Raw genomic sequence first — 21,164 nt, 5'->3', positions numbered from 1 at the left:
TTGATCACAGCGCCGGTATTTACATATTGACAGGCTAGCTGATCTCTCAGCGCAATAATCGCATCAAAGAAATATGAGGATGGACTACATCAGAATGAAAAGCAGATGTTGTGAGAGAGAGCGAGAGAGAGAATTCCATTACTGTCAACAACAGCAGGGTGTACTCTTGACAACCTGTTTTTATTATAATTGGGAACAAGTACCTCTGATTTTGGCCAAACCCCACCCGCCCCCTACCTCCAGCCCTTGTCAGAAGGAGGAGCTGTCACTCTTCACCTCTGTTTTGATGGAATTTCACTTTCGTGACGTCTGCAATCCATCCATCTAGCTTATCCGTGGTAAGTGAGTACCAGTCTTGCCCCTCCACAGCCACTTCCTCCAGGTCTTTCAGGGGGGGAATCCTGAGGTGTTACCAGGTGTTCCAAGTTCCTCCGGCGTGTCCTGGGTGTCCCCTGGTGGGAACATCTCAACAAGGAGGTGTCCAGGAGGGTTCCCAAGCAGATCTCATCTGGCTCCTCTACTCCAAGCTCATCACATCTCATCTCTTAGGGACACTCCGGAGGAAATAGAGTCTGACCGCTTGTCACCGTGACAAGATCTGTGAGACCTTAAAACCCTCTTCACTATGACAGTCCGGGTCTTGTCCCTGCTGACACTGCTCCCCTCTCCCACGTATGTTAACAAGACCCCAAGATACTTCAACTCCTCCACTTGCAGCAGCATCTCATTCCTGATGAAGCTGACAGGAGCGCATCATCTGCCCAAAAGGAGAGACCCGATTTTGTGAATGCCGGTGTGTTGGAGGTCAGAGATCCAGGAAGAGGGGTATGCTCTGCAAGGGGGTGCCTGTCACAGCCCAGGTTCCTGTATTCCTTGCCTTGTTCTCCTCTTACTTGTTTTCTCCTCTTGCTGGTCTGATAGTTGTCACAGGTGCACTGCTGCACACCTGTTCCCCATCTCTTGTCAACTGTCCCGTTGTGTTTAACCTCCCTGCTTCCAAGTGCTCAGAGCCAGATTGTGGTCAGCACATACCCTGTGTTTGTCTCCCTTGTTCCTTAACAGGATCCTGACTGCCTCCACACATCACCTACCTGACTACCATGACCAGTTTATGCGAGAAGATCCTGACTATCTTCAAGTCCATGACCCTCTACAATGCGTTCATCTTACACAGGACGGTCCTGGAGGAACCCAGAAGATCCTGGATGATCCTGAATGCCCTCCCCGATCTCTTGCCTGACCTCCCTGCACTACGTTGCCACAGTCCTTCCAGTCCCTGACCCCCCTGAACTGTGATGACGGCATCTTTCTTGCCCCTGCCCCCCCAAGTGCTGTGTTGTCAACGTTCTCCCAGTCCTCAACTCCTTGTGCCACGTTGCCGACGTTTCTCCAGTTCCTGACCACCCTGTGTGCTAAGTTGCCTTAGTCTTTCAAGTCCTCGACCCCCTCCCCTACACTGTCACAGTCTCTCCAGTCCCTGACTCCATCTGGGGTACATTGCCAATCTCCTCCCAGTCCCTGACCCCCTGGACTACATGCCCCCCCTACATGCTATGTCAGAAAACACCCTTCCAGTTCCTGAACCCAAGTGATGCGTTGTCAATGTTCTCCCAGTCTCTGTATCCCCCTGCACTACCTTGTAGGTGTCTCTCCAGTCCTTGACCCCCCCTGTGCTACATTGTCGATATCTCTTCAGTCCCAAACCTCATACGCTACATTGCCAATATCCCGCCAGTCTCTGACCCCCCTTTGCTACATTTCCAAGATCTCTCCAGTCCCCTGATGTTACCCCTGGTGCTACAGTGCCATCATCCTTCTAGTCCCCCATCCCTTGTGTGCTATGTCACCACCATCTTTCCTGTCCCTGCCCCCCCCATGCTAGGTTACAAACCTCCTTTCAGTTCCTGACCCTAAGTGTTGCATTGTTGACGTCCTCCCAGTCCCTGAATCGCCCTGCAGTACATTCCCGATGTCTCTCCAGTCCTTGACCACTCTGAGCTAAGTTGCCTTCATATTTCCAGTCCTAGACCTCCTACGCAACATTGCTAGCGTCCTGCCAGTTCCTGACCCCCCTATGCTACATTGCCACCATCTTTCCAATTCTTGACACCATGTGCTACAGTACAATTGTCCCAGTAGCCCCTGACCCCCCAATGCTACATTGCCGACATCTCTCCGGTACTAAGCAGATGTCCCGCCAGTCCCTAACGGCCTATACCAAATTGCTGCCATCTTTCCAGTCCCTGATCCTTTGGGCTACAGTGCCATTGTCCTTCTAGTCCCCCACCCCCTCTGCAACATTCCCACTTACTCTCCAATCCTAAACCTCCTGCGCTACATAGCCGACATCCCACCAGTCCCTGACCCTCCCATGCTACATTGCCACAATCTTCCCAATATCTGACCCCAACTGCCACAGTGCCATTGTCCTTCTAGTCCCTGACCCCCAATGCTACATTGTCGACATCTCTCCGGTACTGAACCTCTTACACTACATTGCAGACGTCACGCCAGTCCCTAACGGCCTATACCAAATTGCTGCCATCTTTCCAGTCCCTGACCCTTTGGGCTACAGTGCCATTGTCCGTCTGGTCCCCTACCCCTTCTGCAACATTGCTGACATCTCTCCAACCCTAAACACCCCATGCTACATTGCCACCATCTTTCCAGTCCCTGACCCCTTGGGTTACACTTCCATTGGCCTTCTAGGCCCTTACCTCCCTGCTATGTTGCCACCATCTTTCCAGTCCCTGACCCCTTGGGTTACACTTCCATTGGCCTTCTAGGCCCTTACCTCCCTGCTATGTTGCCACCATCTTTCCAGTCCCTGACCCCTTGGGTTACACTTCCATTGGCCTTCTAGGCCCTTACCTCCCTGCTATGTTGCCACCATCTTTCCAGTCCCTGACCCCTTGGGTTACACTTCCATTGGCCTTCTAGGCCCTTACCTCCCTGCTATGTTGCCACCATCTTCCCAGTGCTGGACCCTCTACACTTCAATGCTGACATCCCTCTGGTCCCAAACCCCCTGTGCTACATTGCCACCCTCTTTCCAGTCCCTGACCCCTGCTCCCCATAATCCAGCTGACCTGTAGGGTTGAATCAACACAGCAGTGGCACCATAACCCAAGTACCGCAGAGGATGTATGAGGCCCAATCAATAACTCACACAAGCTGGTAAGAAGTCGGAAATATCGATGGAGATCGGTAATGCTTACATACATTGCTGACAGTTCTTGACGGTTGGGAACATCCAGAGGTGAATCACAGAGCAAATGGGTTTTTCTGTAACTCTCAGTTCCAACCCACGCGGGAGAAAAAGATCGCAGTTTGTAATAAACAAGCCGTGATTAATAAGCGACCAGCTCGCGGGCGTCTTTGCAGAATAATCACAACCTCCAAAACCGCAGCAAAACGACCTGCCTCGCGTCAGTTCTGAAACAATTTCCAGCATCACATGTAGGAATCAACGGTAATGACAGTTTTACAGCCGTCCTCGGTACAAAATCCCTGAATTTAAAAATCCTCCCAGTGTGCGATCTCCCCACTTCCTGTCGCCGAGCGCCTTCAACTCCCTCCAAGACATTTTCGCCGCGGCCGTTCCGTCGCCCCTAAGCGAAAACACATTTCATTATGCAACGGATCATATGTGCAGCTTCCATCTGGTCTGGTAAACAAAACCAGGCCGAGGAAAAAAAAAAAAAAAAGCGAGGGTTTTCTCGAAAAACGGATTCAAAACTTTTTCAGGGGCCCCTAAGTTTCCCGTTTTTTTTTTTTTTTTTTGTTTTTTTTTTCGTCCTGCTACTCTAAATCGGCTTTTTTTTCGCAGATAGGGGCTTCTCAGTCGCTTCCCGTGCCACCTCCGCTAGGTTTTCGGACTGGGTGGCGAGCGACCGGGCCGCAAAGACGCCCCGCCCGTTGGCGCCGCAGTCTTAAAACCTCTGGAACATTCCGCCTCGACACAAAAAAAATAAATAAATAAAAAAGGTGCAAATGAGATCACCGGCTTTTTGGGCTGAGACGTCACCCTCTCCCGTTTTGACTCCTGTTATTTATTTATTTGTTTTTTGATTTTTGATTTTTTTGCTATGCTATGCAATGTGTTTGTGTATGTCTTTGTCAAAAAAAAAAAAAAAAAAACAACTCACTAACCCAAGCTTACTGTATATTTCCTGTGTATCTTGTATTTGCAAGTGTATTTGCAGTCCCTATGTCCTCTATTGTAAGTCACTTTGGATAAAAGCGTCTGCCAAATGCAATGTAATGTAATGTAATGTAATGTAATTATGTTTTGCAGCAATAGGAAAGAAATAATTGTCCGTGCATTTTTTTATAGGAAACTAAACATGTACAAAAAAATAACAATATAGTATATATAACGAATGAATGAGTTGAAAATCTTGTAAGACAACACAAACAGAGGAACGTGCAGTTACGTGGATGACTTTAACCCGTTCGTTTTTCATTTTTTTTTAAATAAAAATTCCCATCGAACGCACATCCTAAACATGACAAGAAATGAAAATCACTGTCTCATCAGAAGTATTGCACGGAGCGGTGTTATACACCCACTTGCGAATGATCTCACGTGGATTTGCAAGACTGATATGACAAACACATGCACTATGTGCCTACATTTTTTTTCTATTTCACTAGTTCGTGTTTATTCTATTTATTTTCGCGTTAAAATCAAAAGGCGTGACCCAGAAGGTCCCTGGAGAAGTTGTGCAATGGTACTTCCGGCGAGGGGGGGAAGGCGTCCTTTGGCGCCCCCTAGCGGCCGTGTGGGGAATTACAGGAATCTCCCGTGTGACGTTTCGAAACCGGAAATCACTTGACTGAGCTTTCAAAATAAAACCCGTCATGTAAAAAACAAAAAAAAAATCGATTATGTAAACTTTAGTGCCACACGATGTATAAATTAGATAAAAATGATGTTTTTAGTCATTTATATGATTTCTTTTTTTTTAATTTAAAAGTTGAACTTTTATCGGAACAGCATAGGGCGGATATTTAGGTTTTTGTGTATCTAATTTACATTCTGTCATGTGACGTTGTGGACAGATTTTTTTCTTCCTCTTTTTGTATATATATTGATTTCTTTTTTTTTTTTTTCTTATTCTTGTTGTCACTCCAGTCTCATCTTGTTTGTTTTTATCCTTGGCGCGATTCCGTTATCTGTTCCTCTCCTTGTTATTGTCGTGTTATTTGTTCCTCTCCATTAATGAGAAGATAGATAGATAGATAGATAGATAGATAGATAGATAGATAGATAGATAGATAGATAGATAGATAGATAGATAGATAGATAGATAGATAGATAGATAGATGGATAGATAGATAGCCACATTAGCACCTGCTTGCGACAATGCTTTTATTTTAAAGGTCTATCGGAAGTTGTATTGTGTAGCTTCCTGCCCACAGTAACGCCCGCTTTCTAAGCGCAGAGACGTCTGATTCTATCGGTGGTGTTTACTTTGGTAAGATATTTCGTTTTTTTAATCAAAATAAAAGGATAAGAAAAAGTAATTCGGGGCTTCCGGTCTGACCGGAAATGCGTTCTTGAGTTAGCCGCTAGCTTGAGCAACTGTCACCCTTTGTGGCACTTTTTGCGTCTCACCTTGTCCAAGTTGGCTGTTATTGCCCGGTTTTGGATCTCCGCCCTATTAAGAAATAAGCTTAATCTTTAATAAAAATAATTATTCACGATATCCAGGCGTCAGAAATAGTACGTCATGATTACCTACCGATAAATTATGTCCGCGAAGAAATTACGAACGTAATGTCTTGGTCTCATATCATGTATTCCGCTTTATTATTACATGAGGACTGTTTTTTTTAATTTATTTATGACAATAATGAAACATTATGATTATAATATATTGGGTCAAGGCTAATTATTAGACAAGAGTAGGGCTCGGGTTAAAATTGCTATTTGTTTTTGTCTATTGTTGTTTTAATTTTTTAAATATTCTAATTTCTCAACGGAAAACATCACTGTAAAGTAGTTTCTTTAGCAAAAAAAAAATGGAATTTAAAAAATATTTTCCAAATAAAATACATTATTAGACTCGAATACATACTAGATTATGCTTATCCATATTTATTTTTAACTTCTCCCATTTTGTCACTTTTCTTGTTTCTTTTAAATCTGCATTATGTTTATATGTACATGTCTATATGGTGTCCTTAACTGTTTAGTCAGGTGCCTTAAATAAAATGTATTTTCATTATTAGATATTATTATTATTAGAAAATTATATATTACCATGTTGGCGGGATGATTTAAAAACCACACAATTTAAACCTCAACAGACAGCTGTGGGTCACGATATGTATAAATGTCTGGAAATGGAAAGACATTACATTTTTTTCTTTTACAGTCAAAGGGGAATTCCACACACTCGCGCTCAAAAACGGACACAGGACGTCAGTGTGAGGATGTGAGGATGCAGTGTGTGCCTTTATCACTTTTCGTGATCCTCCTCTTCCATCCTGGTGAGTAAATGGATATTGTTTGTTCCTTTATATCAAATGGTAGTGGTTTTTGTTTTTGTTTTTTTTTAACGCCCGTCAATTTTTTGCTCACGCAGCGCTCAGTTTTCTGCCCACCCCAATCAACGTGCACATGGATTCTCTCAATTTCCGTTACATCCTGCGGTGGGATCCAGGCCCGGGTACCCCTCCAGAAACGCAGTATTTGATCTACAGGAGGTACCTCTTCTTTCCATATATATTTATAAATGTATACAGTTAATACAGCAATTTAGTGATACCACGGAGCGAATCCCCAACATGTCCCTATAGATATGAATATTTTCCTCCAATAAAATTCCAACAACCTAATTTGTTGTTTGGAAAGAGACACTGGCCTTTTAAAACAGGAATAGAAAACAAAAAAGTACTTTTTTTTTTCCCCTTGGTGGTGCCATTAAATGTTTTTTAATGATTTTATTTAATTCCTGTTAAATGTTGTAAAATCAAAGCAAAGTCCTTGTAGTTGTAAAATTAATTGGCAATTAAGCAATTCTGATTCATATTTTCTTCTGATAATAATATTCATACAATATCAATATCCCTTTTTCTGCATTCAGGGTCATATAAAGTAGTTCCTTGCTATATCCTAGTTCACCTCATCTCACTGTATCATGGATTAAAAATCTGCAAAAACCTGTGGTATAGCAAAATTATATCCCGGATTAATTTAATCCAACCAACATTTCCTATAGATGTATATTTTTTCCTCCAATCAAATTAAACTAATAATAATTCCAACAACCTAAAATAACACCCATAATCAGAGCAAGGCTCGGATAAAAAAATTAAGATTTTTAATCCGCCAAATTTTATATACCATAATACTGCGGGTAATACCGATACGTTAATAAATGTACTTTTATATATTTATTATGTTAATTAATTTGATGGTAAAATCAGCATTGTCTTGGGTGACAACCAACCAGAGCACAGTGTTCTGTATCCTGGGCTCTGATTGGCTCAGCGATCGTAGCATCATTCGGTGCTTTTCCTGTGTTTCTCTGCGGTGTTTTGTTTGTGTGATTAAATACGACGTGTACATAAGAGTATGGCGACGGTCATTAACACAGCTTTTACACGTCATTAAATAGTATTAGAAGTCATTTAAAAGGTTTAGTAAATTTAGGCTTTGAATAGCATTAAATTGAATGTTTTGAGGTGTTAAAATTTGAAATAGACTTGATGAGGAAAAAACATTGTTATTTGCAATTTATTTGGATTAGGCGAAATAACTATTTCAGCATTTTGATCATAATTGTGTGATGGTTGACAAGAGGAACCCTTCATTTGACTATTGCTTACAGCCGGTGTCCTGACAGACCAAAATAAACCAAAATTAATAACAACGATAGTAAATCATATTGAAAGGCAAAAATGAATAAAAATACACATTAATAATCACACACCAATTCAAATCCATATGATTCTCAGAAGGTCATATATACCGTATTTTCACGACTATAAGGAGCACATAAAAGTCTTAGATTTTCTTCAAAATGTGCGGCGCGCCCTATAGTGCAGTGTGTCCTGTGTGTGTTTTAAGGCGGACGTAGTAGAGAACGCCATGAGAACTTTAAATGGGGCGTTGATTGTATATAAAAGAACAGGTATGTACGTTATGCAGAACATTGTTGTTTTAACAACCCTGAAAACATCGCCGACAAACACACCCAGCTACATGGCTAACATGGACGAGGTGCCGCTCACCTTCGACTTCCCCGTGAGTCTCACTGTGGAGAAGAAGGGGAACCAGCACGGTAGCGAGATGCACAACGGGGTACCAAAAGTCTTCTTGGAGACCACGGTTTCACTAAGAGTGGAAGGCAGCGAATGGATTGTAGATGCTCGGGCTAACGTGTCCGCTAGCACTGTTGTACGAGCTTTCGCAAAAGTCGGCATCATGTCCGAGGAGCAGCACGGAAAGCGACTCTTGACGGTGAAGAAAGTGAACCTGGCATGTTGACTGGAGATTTAGCGCAGCTGTTCAAATCAGAAACAGAGGATGAGGACTTCCATGGGTTCGATTGATGACGATTACCGGTAAAAAAAATGTGAATACCAAACTCAGTTTTGCTCCCGCTCTATTTTTAAATACGCAGACTTGTATGCTTGTATGTGTGTTGTTGTTGTTGTAAGGCGGACGTAGTAGAGGACACCATGAGAACGTTAAAGGGGGAAGTGTGGGTGTGGATTGTATATAAAACCCGCGCCTTATAATCAGGTGCGCCTTATGTGTGAGTTAAATACAATAATAGCACACATAACTGAGACTGCGCCTTATGGTCGTGAAAATACGTACAAATCTGCTAATATGCAAAATCTATTCCAGATCTAAATGATTCACATCATTAGAAATAAGCGTATCGGCATTAAATTAGATCATCCAATACCTGCAGTAATATAATATAAGTAATATAATAAAAATATGGTCACTACTTTTTCTGGACCCCGACAGAATCCAGCTTGGGGGGGGGGTTTTATATTATCGCTCGATATATCATCCTATCTGAATCTGAATTTCAAGCATAACCTTTCCACCCCTCGGGGATTTGACTCAGCGTGGCCTCCCTGGGCTTTTTCTGAAGGAGCGGAACACTTGACTCCTCGGGCTTTTTGCGTCCTCGCTCGCAACCGTCCAATTAGGCGTCTCGTTCACCATTCGGGTGGGCCGGTATCATCGATCTCAGAGCCGATCCGAGAGAGAGATGCGGTTTAGACGGCGGAGGTTTCACTTTCAAATAGCGTCACGCGGCTCGGATTTTGGAGAGCCTCCGTGAAGGTTTCGCATGTTTGATATCAACCTCGGTGCCATCTGCAGACGGGCGGAGGGCGTCGGCCCGCTGGCTCAGGAAGAGATAATTCCCTCAAATGATTCAGTCATTCAAAAAAGTTTAAAAATAAAGATGACGCTGGAAGACTCTAGCCTTTTTTTTTTTTTTTTTACTATAACTTATATATTTCCCCTTTGGGATCAATGAAGCATTCATCACTTAATTTCTATATTTCAAACCATCACGGTTTAAGGCGAGCCGTCCCTCGTGGTGACACTAATAACAGGAAGTGAGAAAAAAAGGGCATGAGACATTTATTTCCACTGAGGAAATACAAAAGAACAAATACTTTGTCACTAAATTTTAAGTGAAAGCCTTAGAAAATGAATACAATTAATTACCACTTCTCACACATTATAACTTTTTTTTTTTTAGCGCTTACGTTGGTTTCTGTGGGTCTTGAGATACAGTTGCTAGAAAGGTTTGCTAGGAAAACTAGAACTGATGCAAGAGGACAATAAATCAAGGAGCGCCGAGAGATACTAACTTTTACAATTTGATCAGTTTCATTTACATATTTATACCTACTCAGGACAGAGGTTTTCTGTAAGCACTTGTATGTCTTGTATGTTTATTTGCTGCCCAAAGGTTATCTACACTCTTGCAGAGAACCAACTTTGTTGACCCGTCAGCGCAGATGGCCGGTATCCAAGGCTTATCAAAATTCAGGAAAAATGCAGCTGGCATCAGATTAAGTCTGCCAGAAAGAAGGAGGCGGTACTAATTTGGTTTTCTTAGACCTCATATGCCTTTGGGTAGTACCAAACCGTGTCACGGATCTGGTCAAGAGCTACTTTTAGGATCCCCAGTTGTACGTAACAGCTGAGAACAACACTACTACCTGGCAGCACCAGGAAATTGGTATCATGGCTTGTTGTACCATTTGCCTCCTGGTGTTCATCATGGCAATGGAGATGATCTTATGGGAGGTGAGGGAACCAAGAGTGGCTTCTGTCCTTCTCCCATTAGAGCACTGGACGCTACAGAAATCCCAGGGAAACACCCAGTGGGCGAGATTGGAGTTCAAGCCAAGCAAATCTCTTAGCATCTCTATCATAAAAGAACAATTTACAGCCAAGTGGTGAATCAATCCAAACCACCCAGGAGAAGCCCATCAAGACGGTGGTATAAGCCAGACCTCAATGACACCTTGCAATTGGAACAACTCTTGCAAGACACAGGGAACCCCCTCAGGTGGATTAATAACACTGCACTCCCAGGAAGACTGAAGCTCCGATGCCTCCGGTTTGGGCTGTTAGCCAGACTGTTGTGCCAATCGACTGGAGAGGCGAGTAAGTTCTTACGCGGGGAAGTGGCTTGGACTTCCAAAATGCCTCAGCATCGGCATTGGACTTTACAATGACAAAACACCGTCACTGCCAATCCCTGGTCTGGTCGAGGCATTCAAATGCGGTTAGACATGTCACTTACGGACTCATTAGATCGCGTAGTGAGAGGCATCACTCTGGCCTTAACAACAAGGAGGAAGTGGACCCCTGGATGAAGTGGGAGGCTGTCAAAAAGAGGAAACTCACATGGAGACAACTCTGGAGCATGGAATCCAACAAGCTGAGTTTCATCATCTGAGCCACGTATGATGTGCCTCCCAAATCTGTAGCTGTGGCTTGGAAAGGACCCATCTGTGTACACTCCCAGCAACGCTCAAGGACATCTTGGTTGGCTTCAGGACCAGCCTTACCCGATGAGCATTTGTCCGGGAGAGGCACAAGCGGAGGACTAGCCCCTCAATCCCGGATCTTGGCCCTATGAATGTAGCCAGAGAGGCAGATGTAAACAGATCTAGACCAGAGGCTTATCTTACTGCGATCGGACCTCATCCTTTGGTTGTGGCCGACATCATCGAGCTGACGGTGCCGTGGGAGAACGCCATCGAGGAAGCCTTTGAATGCAAGAAGCTGCGGTATGCCAACTTAGCAGCCGAAGCAGAGGGCAGAAGCTGGAAGGCCAAAGTGCGCCCGGTGGAGTCGGGGTGTGGAGGCTTTAGAGCAAGTACAACGGCAAAGCTCCTCTGGGAGGTTGGCGTCAGGGAACATACTAGTCAACAGGCCACCAGAGTACTACCAAAACTGTCGAGAGAACCAGTCATTAAGTGTGGCTGAAGAGGAGTGACACCACCTGGGTGGCTAAGGCGAATAGCTAACCCAAGACCCTAGGTCTTGGAAGTACTCTTCTCCCCGTGTTTTATCCATGTCCTCCTGCCAACTTTCTATGTTCTCCTAGTTCTTCTGCCTGGTCCTCTATGTTCTTCTGCCTGGACTTCCTCTGTCTCGTGCTTGACTTCTCTGTTTTCTCTCCAAGTTCTCCTATTTTGGTTCTCTCTAAGTGTTCTCCTTTTTCTCCTTCCTGGGTTCTCCCCTGCCTCGGTCCACTGCTTGGTTCTCCATGTCCCCTCGCATCGGTCCTCTCTATGTTCCCCTGCCTGGAAACCATATCTCAAGACCTCCCTGTTAGAAGCGGAGCAAACACCAGGGAACACCTAGTCCCTTCACTGATTCTTTGAATATGCATTGCCATCACAAGGAGCTTGTCCAGAAACAAAAGCAGAAGCGATGGCAGTCAGCAAGTTCCATTTGTAAGTTTCTGGACACAGTAGCGGTAAGGGCAGTTGAGCTTGAGTCCTCTGCTTGATTCAGTGCTACTAAGTATGTTCCATCAGTACGAAAAGCTGCGCTATTCACGAACCTTTGCATGATGTGCCGGATCTTGTTTTATCCTCTTGCAGGGAAACGGTGAAGAGGACGAAGACTTTCAATTCAACACGTACCTTTCTGAGGCTGAGGCTGGACCGAGACAAGAGGTTCACCTTCTCCGTCCAGGCGTTCCTAAACGAGACCAAGTCGCAGATGTCCAACAGCATCCTCTTCATCCCGATGGACGACAGTGAGTGGTCAAGACTCCTTCCTCTAACGAACCGCCACTGAAACTCCTCTTTGATTAATTGTGTTTCTTAGCGCCTGAGAGCGTTGGTGGATCGGCTGCCTGTGACTGGCAGATTCTGGAGTTCTTGGAGTTCCATATTGCTCATTCAGCATCTCCTCCCTCAAGAGTTCAACCCGGCAACTTCGTTTCAGCTTGAACTCAATAAGTTTAGTTAGTTGAGTTTGAATTCTTTGGGTATTGAACTGTTACAGTTTAGCTGGTTTAACTTGGGCTTGTTGAGTTTAGTTTAGTTTGGATCTGCTTAGCTGAATGAGTGTTTGTACATGTCATGCAGTTGGTTGGGTTAGTTGGTAAGTTTAAATCTGTTTAGTTTGGCTAAGTTAAGGATGTTTGGGACCCTTTTCAAATAGTTTGATTCAGGCCTTTTTAGTTGTCTGCGTTTTCTAGCAAGTTATGTTTCCACTGAATTTGGTTTAAACTTGTTAGATAGCATCAGTTACTTCTTCTTCTCTTAATAAGGGGTCACAACAGATCACCTAGCATGTGCTGTTCCTCTGCTAAACTCATTCCTGATCCTCTCCATTCTCCTCACTCCAAAAGAGGACCTCCAACATCTTCATCTTTGCTACCACCATCTCTTCTTTGTGTCTTTCCCTCAATCCCGAAGTCTCTTTAGATAGAGGAGTTCAGTTTGTACTAATTTATTTCCTGTCATGCAAACCTGTTCCCTGGGCTATTGAGCTGTCGGAACAGTAAAACCATGGCTGTGGTGCAGGATACAGGCGATGCCCTCTCTTCCTTCTTCTTTAACACAAAAACATCCTCTTCTCCTCCCATGTCAAGCCACCATTGGTCCTCCAGTTGTGTCGCTGGCCGGATGTGGCAACTGCATACAAGTCAACGTCTCCATGCCGGAGCCCGACAGGCGCTCGGGCATAAATGACATCCTGGACTTCTACAACGGTAATCTCCAGGTCTCTTGGAAGAAGTCCAATGATTCCAAGGTGAGAAAGGTCTTCTGCACTTTTTTACTTAATAAAGTGGAAGGGCTTGACTGAGTGTCCATGGAAGCAGAGCAGTAACGTCAGAGCACGACTTCAACTTCAGTGGGACAAATGATGTTCGTGCAAGTTTAGATGGTCTTCATCTAAACTTGCATGACATTTTCAGTGTGTCAACTCCTAATGAGATAGCAAGCCTCTAGTGGCTTAGCACAGCCTGGAAGGAAGGGGGCCAAAGGTGTCACGGACAATAAGATCCGGGGTCCGGGGTAGATGTAGTCACACTCGCCTCGACGCTATACCTGGAGCTCCAGGACCAGTGTCCTTCAGAGGGGTCGCGTTGAGACGAGCCACATGTGGTGGCACGGGCATCCGGTCATGATGCCTCATGGACGCCTCCCTGGTTTTGGGTTTACCAACATGGATGGTTTCTGAACCTCATGTGGCTGCTGACGGCATATGAGGTACCCATGGCGTGTGTCAAAGGAGTGGAGAGGAAGATCAATAAGTACCTCTGGAAATGGTTGGTAATTCACATTAGTAGGTTTATACAAAAGATCTGGTCACCTCCAACTTCCCCTATTATCTGTGGTAGAGGAGTTCAAGGAGGCAAAATGTAGGCTCCTATAAACATACATGTCCTGCTACTGGCTGTCTACTGGCCTCTTGAAACTACCGTGTTTTTCACACTATAAGGCGCACTTAAAATCCTTACACGTTCTCAAAAAATCAGCTGCGCGCCGAATGTATGACTTCTTCTTGTGCAATTTTATGTGGTACACTGCGCTCAAAAGTCTGTCAAAAGGTTTTAGATGGACTCCGCTTGATTGATTAGTCGGACCAGTCCCACCTGACACAGGGACGTTGTATTACCGTCGGTCTTAGGTTGAATATGGGTTGCAACGTGAGATGACTAATTATGTAGTGCTGGAATACAAGGTTGTTCCAACCTCGCACTGACTTCAGGTGTGCACTATCGCTGGCAACGATAAACCAATCAGAGAACATTACGTAGTATGCTTACCTCCGCCACTTTTTGTAATACCGGTACGTTCTGTACTTCAACATAATATTACGGTACATTTGCGTCTATGAGGACTCCCAAAAAGCACAGGAGACACCCCAAACCATTAGGGTCTCAAGTTGTGAGGTTTGTATCGTCTGAAAAAGCTCTAGTTGCCACCTAAACCTTCTAGAAACATGTTTTCCTTTGTCATCTGCAAATTTTACCCTCAGGGGAAATGTCATAAGATTCCCTGCGTGTTAGTCATCCCTTGGATTGGTGAACTAACACCGTTTGCTCAAACTGATTTTAAACGCTACGTCGTGGACAAATACCTAGATAAAGTTTAGTTTTGTGCGTCACCCGAGTCATTTGTAACCTCTTTTTTTTTGTCCTCATCCGTGCAGCAGCCGCAGCTCACCACCACCAATTCCAAGAATTTTACTCTCTCCAATCTGGAGAGGGGCCAGAAGTACTGTGTGCAAGTGCAGCCCATCACACACCTGAACAAAAACACCCATCCGTCCGCCTGGACCTGCGCTTTCACCAGCACTGTGGAGCCCAGCAGAGGTAAACCCACCGATTGGTACCCGTTTTCGGACAGAGGAGTTCTTAGAATAGAACTGTACAGCTCCAATTTGGTTCCAGGAACTACCTTCCGGCAAAGAGGAAGCTTTTACCGTAATTTCCGGACGATAAGCCGCGCCTTTTTTTCACGTAAACAACGCTGCTGCTAATATATGGACTTTTTTTGGGGGGGGCGCTAACTAGCTTCACGCCGCTAAAACGTTTACCCTCGTCACATCGGACCGATGAAATGAGCGGGAAATTCAAGTTCAAGTCCGACACCGAAGAAGACGACTTTGACGGTTTTAGCGCGCAGGAGGAAGACAGAGATAGCGATAGGCTAGCCGGTGCGGCTTATAGTGAGGCGCGCTCAATAGTCCAGAAATTACGGTAGTTTTGCATCGGCGCAGGTGGTAAGGGGCCACGAAGGGACCGGTGTGACATGCACTTTAAAAACAAACCACAAAAGGAAGAAGAAGAAGAAGAGGATGTTCTGCAAGGCAGGAATGACCGTGGACTATCAGACGGGTTGAAGTGAAGAACACCATTAGCATTTGGCTAACTTATTTTTGGGCAAATTGTTGATGTTATCATATATCATTATTTCATTTGTGTTAATTCCTTTTTTTAACTTTTAGTTCTAAGTTGGGAGACTATTGTGATCTTGAAATATTAAATAAAATTACATTTGTTATTTTTCGACGCTCGAAATAACGTCACACTCGCGGAAGCCGGTTAAGTCCCGATTTGCAGATGCTGAGCGCAGAAGTTCAGGAGCAGAAGTCCCATAAACTAGGTAAAATAAATATTTATGAAGATATTTTGCAAATGCTTATTTTTTATCGTTTACCGACACAGTGATTTTTTTTTTCCCGATTTATTTTTAAAATTCAGGTCAAGGCTCCGCTACACGCTCCGAAAGCTCAAAATGAGTTCATTACATAAATAAAATTGAATTTTCTCCGCAATACTTTGTGAATTTCAGAAGCAACAACACACTTGTTTATACAAAGTGTAAAGGTAATTAAAAGCAATTTATCCAGCGGTACCTTTATTTTAGACGTCAAAAAAGTAATTTCGGCTCCCAGTGTTTTCTTTTGCGAGGAAACCGGGTCCAAATGGCTATTTGTGTGTTCCGGGTTGCCGACCCCTGGGCTAGCATACATAGTTAGCATCCGGCTACGTCTGGATATGTTCCTGCGCTCCGGGGGTAGAAAGTGTAGCGTATTTTCTTGAACTTCCGGTCCACTAGGAGCGCAAAAAAAGCCGAGATAGCCTGTAGAGGTGGGCTCCGGCAGCAGAATAAACTTCGCGTCGAACGTAACGCCACGTCCTTAAAGTGAAGCTGGTAAAGAAATCGATAACGTCAAACAGAAAACACCTCTGCTTCCTCCCAGTCTCCGCCATTTTAGTCGCAGTCGCCGCTCTCCTCATCGCCGGGATCATCATCGGGATGAGCCTGTTGTTGTGCCTCTGCTACGCCGGCTGCCTTTGCCCGCCGAAGGAGAAGCTTCCGCTGGTGCTGGAGGTGAGATAACCAAACTGTAACACACGGCGCGCAAATGAAACTAACTAACCTCCTGTCTTCTTTCACTCCATCCAAACAACCCTTTTGAAATTTTAAAATGAATTAACCCAGCATACAGTTTTGCTCTGCCTTTATGCCTTTATGCTAAACAAACTAGCTTTTTTTTTTTTTTTGGATCAATATGATCGACTGTAGAGAAAACGAAAATTACATTTCCGCGTGCAACAAAATATTTTGACGTCGAGTAAAGAACTCAATGTATAAATTAAATGATCCGCCGGCAGCAAACCAAAAATCCTTTTTACTGGCCTCGTGCGGAAAAAGCGACAAAAATATCTTAACACGCTATATTTACATGTTACAAGATCGCCACGGTTTTCAAATTTTAAATATTTTACACCACACACACATATACAGGACTGTCTCAGAAAATTAGAATATTGTGATAAAGTTCTTTATCTTCTGTGCCATTAAAATGCCATTAAAATACAAAAATTACACATAGTGATTATAAAGATATTATCAATCTGTCTGTGTGTATATTTGTATGACTACCTTTTAAAAAAATTTAATCAATTTATCTGTCAGTCTATCTGCATATACTATATGACTACATATACATATATGTATATATATATATATATATATGTGTGTGTGTGTGTGTGTATGTATATATTCCTATGTATCAATCCATCAGTCTATATCTATCTATATATACAGGACTATCTCAGTAAATTAGAATATTGTAATAAAGTTCTTTATCTTCTGCAATGCCATTAATATACAAAAATTACTTTTTCATGATATTCTAATATTTGGAGATAGGATTTTTGAGTTTTCTTAAGACGTAAGCCATAATCAGCAATATTAAAATAAGAAAAGGCTTGCAATATTTCAGTTGATTTGTAATGAATCCAGAATGTATGACATTTTTGTTTTTTGTAATTGCATTACAGAAGATTAAAATCTTGAAGAATAAGAACAACTTTATTTATCCCCCTGAAGGAAATTGTTGTGCCAGAGTTTCAAGTAAAATATAACAATAATAAATAATTATAGGGAATTGTATAAACAGTTTAAAAAAAAAGGGGGGAGAATAAGAAATACAAATAAAACTATAAAGTGTCAAAGTAACAAGTCAAGGCTATAAAGTGTCTTAAGGTCTTAATTACAAAGATTTTGAGATTCCCTGCAGCTGAAGGGAGCGGAATTAAAAAGTCTGATAGCCTCACAATAATAATAATAAGAAGAAGCCTCACAATATTCTAATTTTCTGAGACAGTCCTGTATTTTCCGGACTATACGTCGCTCCGGAGTACAAGTCGCACCAGCCATAAAATGCGTAATAAAGAAGGAAAAATTACATATAAGTCGCATTTTTTGGGGGGGAAATTTATCTAATAAAATCCAACATCAAGAATGGACATTTCATCTTGAAAGGCAATTTAAAATAAAAATAGAATAGAGAACAATTGGCTGAATAAGTGTAGCCTATATGGTGCATAAACAACGAACTGAGAACGTGCCTGCTAGGCTATGCTAACGTAGCATATTATGCTAAGAGTCATTCAAATAACGATAGCATTTAGCACATGCTACAACCAAACAATCTGTGTCACTCTGAATCACTAAATCCAAAGAAATCTTCTTCTTCGGTGTCACTTCTGAACAACTCCGCCAACTCCGAAGGTAGACAACGCGCCGCTTCATCTTCTAGCGATACGTCGCTTACGTCAGAGTCATCGTCACTTGCAGTTCCAATTATTCCAGCTTTTCTGGATCCCGAGAGGCGATTGCGTTGCATGAAGCGGTAACACCAGAAAGGTCCTCCCATAAAGTCATTTATATTCATCTCCATGGCAACAACCTGGGTGTGAAGACGCAACTGTCCTGTTGACAAGCCTCTCCCGGCAGCACCTTGTGAACTCGTTCCTCTAGCCGCCGCTAGCTAGCTTTTAGCACGCGATTAGCTTTTTTTTTACTTTTCTTCATTTCAGTAAGAGTAACCTGCGCTTTTCTCCGGTCCCTTACAAGTTTCTCACTAACTTCAAACTTTCTCTCTGCTGCTCGATCGCCGTTTTCGGCTGCATATTTCACCACATCCGGCTTGTAACCTGCAGATTTTCTTTTCGGTGCTATTTTTGTTTTGCCCTTCTTAGTTGTTTTTATAAGTTAGCGCGAATTTTATAAGTTAGCGCAAAAAAAATAAAAAAAATAAAATTAAAAAAAAATAAAATTAAAAAAAACTGCAATATTTCATTTCACTGTGCAATATTTAGAACTGTGCAATATTTCATGTCATAACAGCTACACTCCAATTTTCCTTTTATCATACTATTGTGCACTCCTTAACTTACTTGTTACTAAGACACTTATAGTTTTATCACTTGTTTACCAAGACACTTTATAGTTTCACTGAGACGCTTTATAGTTTATAGTTTATTTTTATTTCTAATTCTGCCTTTCTCTTTTTATTATTTATTACTGTTATATTTTCTGTAACTCTAGCACAACAATTTCCTTCGGGATTAATAAAGTTGTTCTTATCTTATCTTATCTTATCTTATGTTGAAATGATCAATTTTCATAGGTACAGAAGTCGCTGGTAGCTTCATTTCTCACAATGCACTTCCGCCATGACCCGCCCCCGCTGAATTTTGATTGGTTGGTGTGTGTGTGTGTGTGTGTGTGAGACGATCGCTGTTATATTAAAGACACACACATCAAAGCAAGTTTCCAAACTATGGAAAAAAAAAACGCGACTTATAGTCCTGAAAATACGGTAGGTAAGAAATTGATGATAAAGTAATAAACCCATTTATTTCCGGCATCCTCGTACGTGTTTGTTTTCAACGTGGAGTCCAAAGGCCGACGGAAAGTTGTCTCCGTCTGCATTTCCATTTTACACACACCGACACTGATATCGGCGCCATCGTTTTCTCCGCATCGGCGTTGCCAAAATAGCTGTTTTTTTTTTTTTTATTTTTATTTTTCACGTTTCACACCTCCTCGCTAGCGCTGAATTTTGTCCTCCTCCTCCTCCTCCACGCAGGCCTCTGTGATCCAAGGCCCAGAGATGGTGATGGAGAGAACAACCGACGTCATCTCCCGCGTCTCCGAAACGGACAAAGCGAAAACGCGGCGCGACCATCCGGTCACCGGCCTGAGCAACCACCAGGAGAAGACCTACTCGGTCAAGGGCGTCGGAAACGACCCGGCTCAGATCTCCCGCGGCAACGGCAACTACATGTCGGGACACATGACCGAGTCGGTGGACTGGACGGGCTCCACGGCGAGTTTCTCCGAACCGGACGCTGAAACGCAAGCGCCGGCGGAGGCTCGGACGGCGGCGGTGGATCTCGCCGTCCGGGACGGAAGGGAGGACTCGCAGGAAATGGTTTTCAGCGGCTGCGACACGGTGGACCTGTTCTCCGTCACCCTGGCCGCGATCGCCGCGAGCGACCAAGAGGAAGAGCGACCTTTTGACTCTTTGTTAGACATGGAGCCTCTGCTGAGAAACACCCCAGATCACACTTCGCCACACACAGACTTTTTTTTAACCGCCTCCCCGACGCGATCCACGCAAGATGTCAAGGAGGAGCGAGGATACGCCCGCAGGCCCGCCGGCATCTCGGACACCTTCGACGTCGAAGAGGAGGTGGAATGCTCAGCATACCAAAGTCGATAACATTTATAATCCCGCGCGTTTCCGGAATGAAAACTGTTACGACAGTAAAACAAGGGATAACTAAGATTCAAGGACTCCACTAAGTTGGAAATTTTTATCTTGAAGTCTTCCATGTGCAGGGTTTTCTTTAATTTTTTTTTGTTACATTTTCATATTTAAACAAAACCCAGCTTCAACAATATCACGCACTTTTTCTGTGTATCTGTATCACCGAGAGCATGCATGTGCGTGTGTGTCTGTGTGTGTGTGTCCGGTTCTGCAAGCATAATCCAAGTTTAAACAAGTTATATCACTGTGTGTAAATGCCAAAATATCATTTAGTTTTTCGCAAAATATGTCAAACCTGTTTTTTGGGAGTCGTAGAAGTATGACGTCAGGGCAGATTCCTCGTGTTTTCGGCGAGATCATGTGATTTTCTTTCACAGATGATGCCTTCAGGGACTGCAAACATGCACTGTTAAGAATTAAATTCCCTCTTGTAGTGAAATCCCTACTTTCTTGTCTGCAGCGCGTTTGGACATGAATTTAACAGAATTAATGATAGTAAACATTATTGTAAACATGAACAGGGCATGACCTCGGGGTCACCGCTGGCCCCGTCATCCTTTGAGAGGTGTTTTATTTTACTCTGATTCTGAAAGTGTACATTTGTGCAGTATTTGTCATATGATATTTTTGTCTTTCTCGCTACCATAGCCGCTGTGCTCTCTGGCGTCGGTTGCGGTTTACATTAATAACAGTATGAATATCGTAGCTGTCTGCATCAGTCCCTTCCTGAAATGTTAAATCCCCATGTTTTGCTCGATGACTCGGCGGGTACATGAATTAAATTTCCTCTGGTAAGGATTTGCAACCAAAACTCACTTTGCACTGTGCACAAAAAAAGAAAAATGCCATTGAAATCAATGATAACAAGGCATTCTCTTCTGTTATATTCCAAAAATAAAAGAACAGTTTTGCAGTAAAGATCTACTAACATAAAAACGTGTGTTTTTACTGGCTTGAATAACATATATAACAATAATAATAATAATAACAATAATTTTATTGTCTGTTTGACCGTCGCCGAGAATTTCCCCGCTGGTTCTCGGATTTCCGGTTTTCCCGG

At 43.2% G+C, this 21,164-nt stretch overlaps 1 protein-coding gene across 3 annotated transcripts; it reads left to right on the top strand.

Moving 5' to 3' along the window:
• The first annotated feature begins 5,391 nt into the window (after positions 1–5,391).
• LOC147233166 (uncharacterized) lies at positions 5,392–21,034 on the top strand. 3 transcript variants are annotated; one of them, XM_086147723.1, is made up of 8 exons: positions 5,392–5,480; positions 6,384–6,498; positions 6,594–6,714; positions 12,112–12,269; positions 13,113–13,273; positions 14,681–14,843; positions 16,238–16,368; positions 19,421–21,034. In XM_086147723.1, exons 2-8 carry the CDS (start codon positions 6,450–6,452, stop codon positions 20,054–20,056), a joined length of 1,419 nt encoding a protein of 472 aa, XP_086003849.1. In that variant the 5' UTR covers positions 5,392–5,480; positions 6,384–6,449; the 3' UTR covers positions 20,057–21,034. The 3 variants fall into 3 exon arrangements, with proteins under 3 accessions (XP_086003849.1, XP_086003850.1, XP_086003851.1); XM_086147724.1 differs by lacking the exon at positions 5,392–5,480 and adding an exon at positions 5,667–5,728; XM_086147725.1 differs by lacking the exons at positions 5,392–5,480; positions 6,384–6,498; positions 6,594–6,714 and adding an exon at positions 11,747–11,961.
• Positions 21,035–21,164: the final 130 nt, after the last annotated feature.

This window comes from Fistularia commersonii, chromosome 6, assembly GCF_037954325.1.
Source record: "Fistularia commersonii isolate RoL2024-O1a breed Wild chromosome 6, RoL_Fcom_v1.0, whole genome shotgun sequence".
NCBI lineage: Eukaryota > Metazoa > Chordata > Actinopteri > Syngnathiformes > Fistulariidae > Fistularia > Fistularia commersonii.
The sequence above is the reverse complement of the archived record's forward strand: the minus strand, read 5'-3'. Positions and strand labels throughout refer to the sequence as shown.

What these genes read in the sequence shown, in the direction of transcription:
- LOC147233166 (XM_086147723.1), top strand. Translation starts at nt 6,450, where the DNA reads ATGCAGTGTGTGCCTTTATCACTTTTCGTGATCCTCCTCTTCCATCCT. An exon ending in CTTCATCCCGATGGACGACA is followed by an intron (nt 12,270 to 13,112) that starts GTGAGTGGTCAA and finishes TCCCATGTCAAG; the next exon opens with CCACCATTGGTCCTCCAGTT. An exon ending in AGCTTCCGCTGGTGCTGGAG is followed by an intron (nt 16,369 to 19,420) that starts GTGAGATAACCA and finishes TCCTCCACGCAG; the next exon opens with GCCTCTGTGATCCAAGGCCC.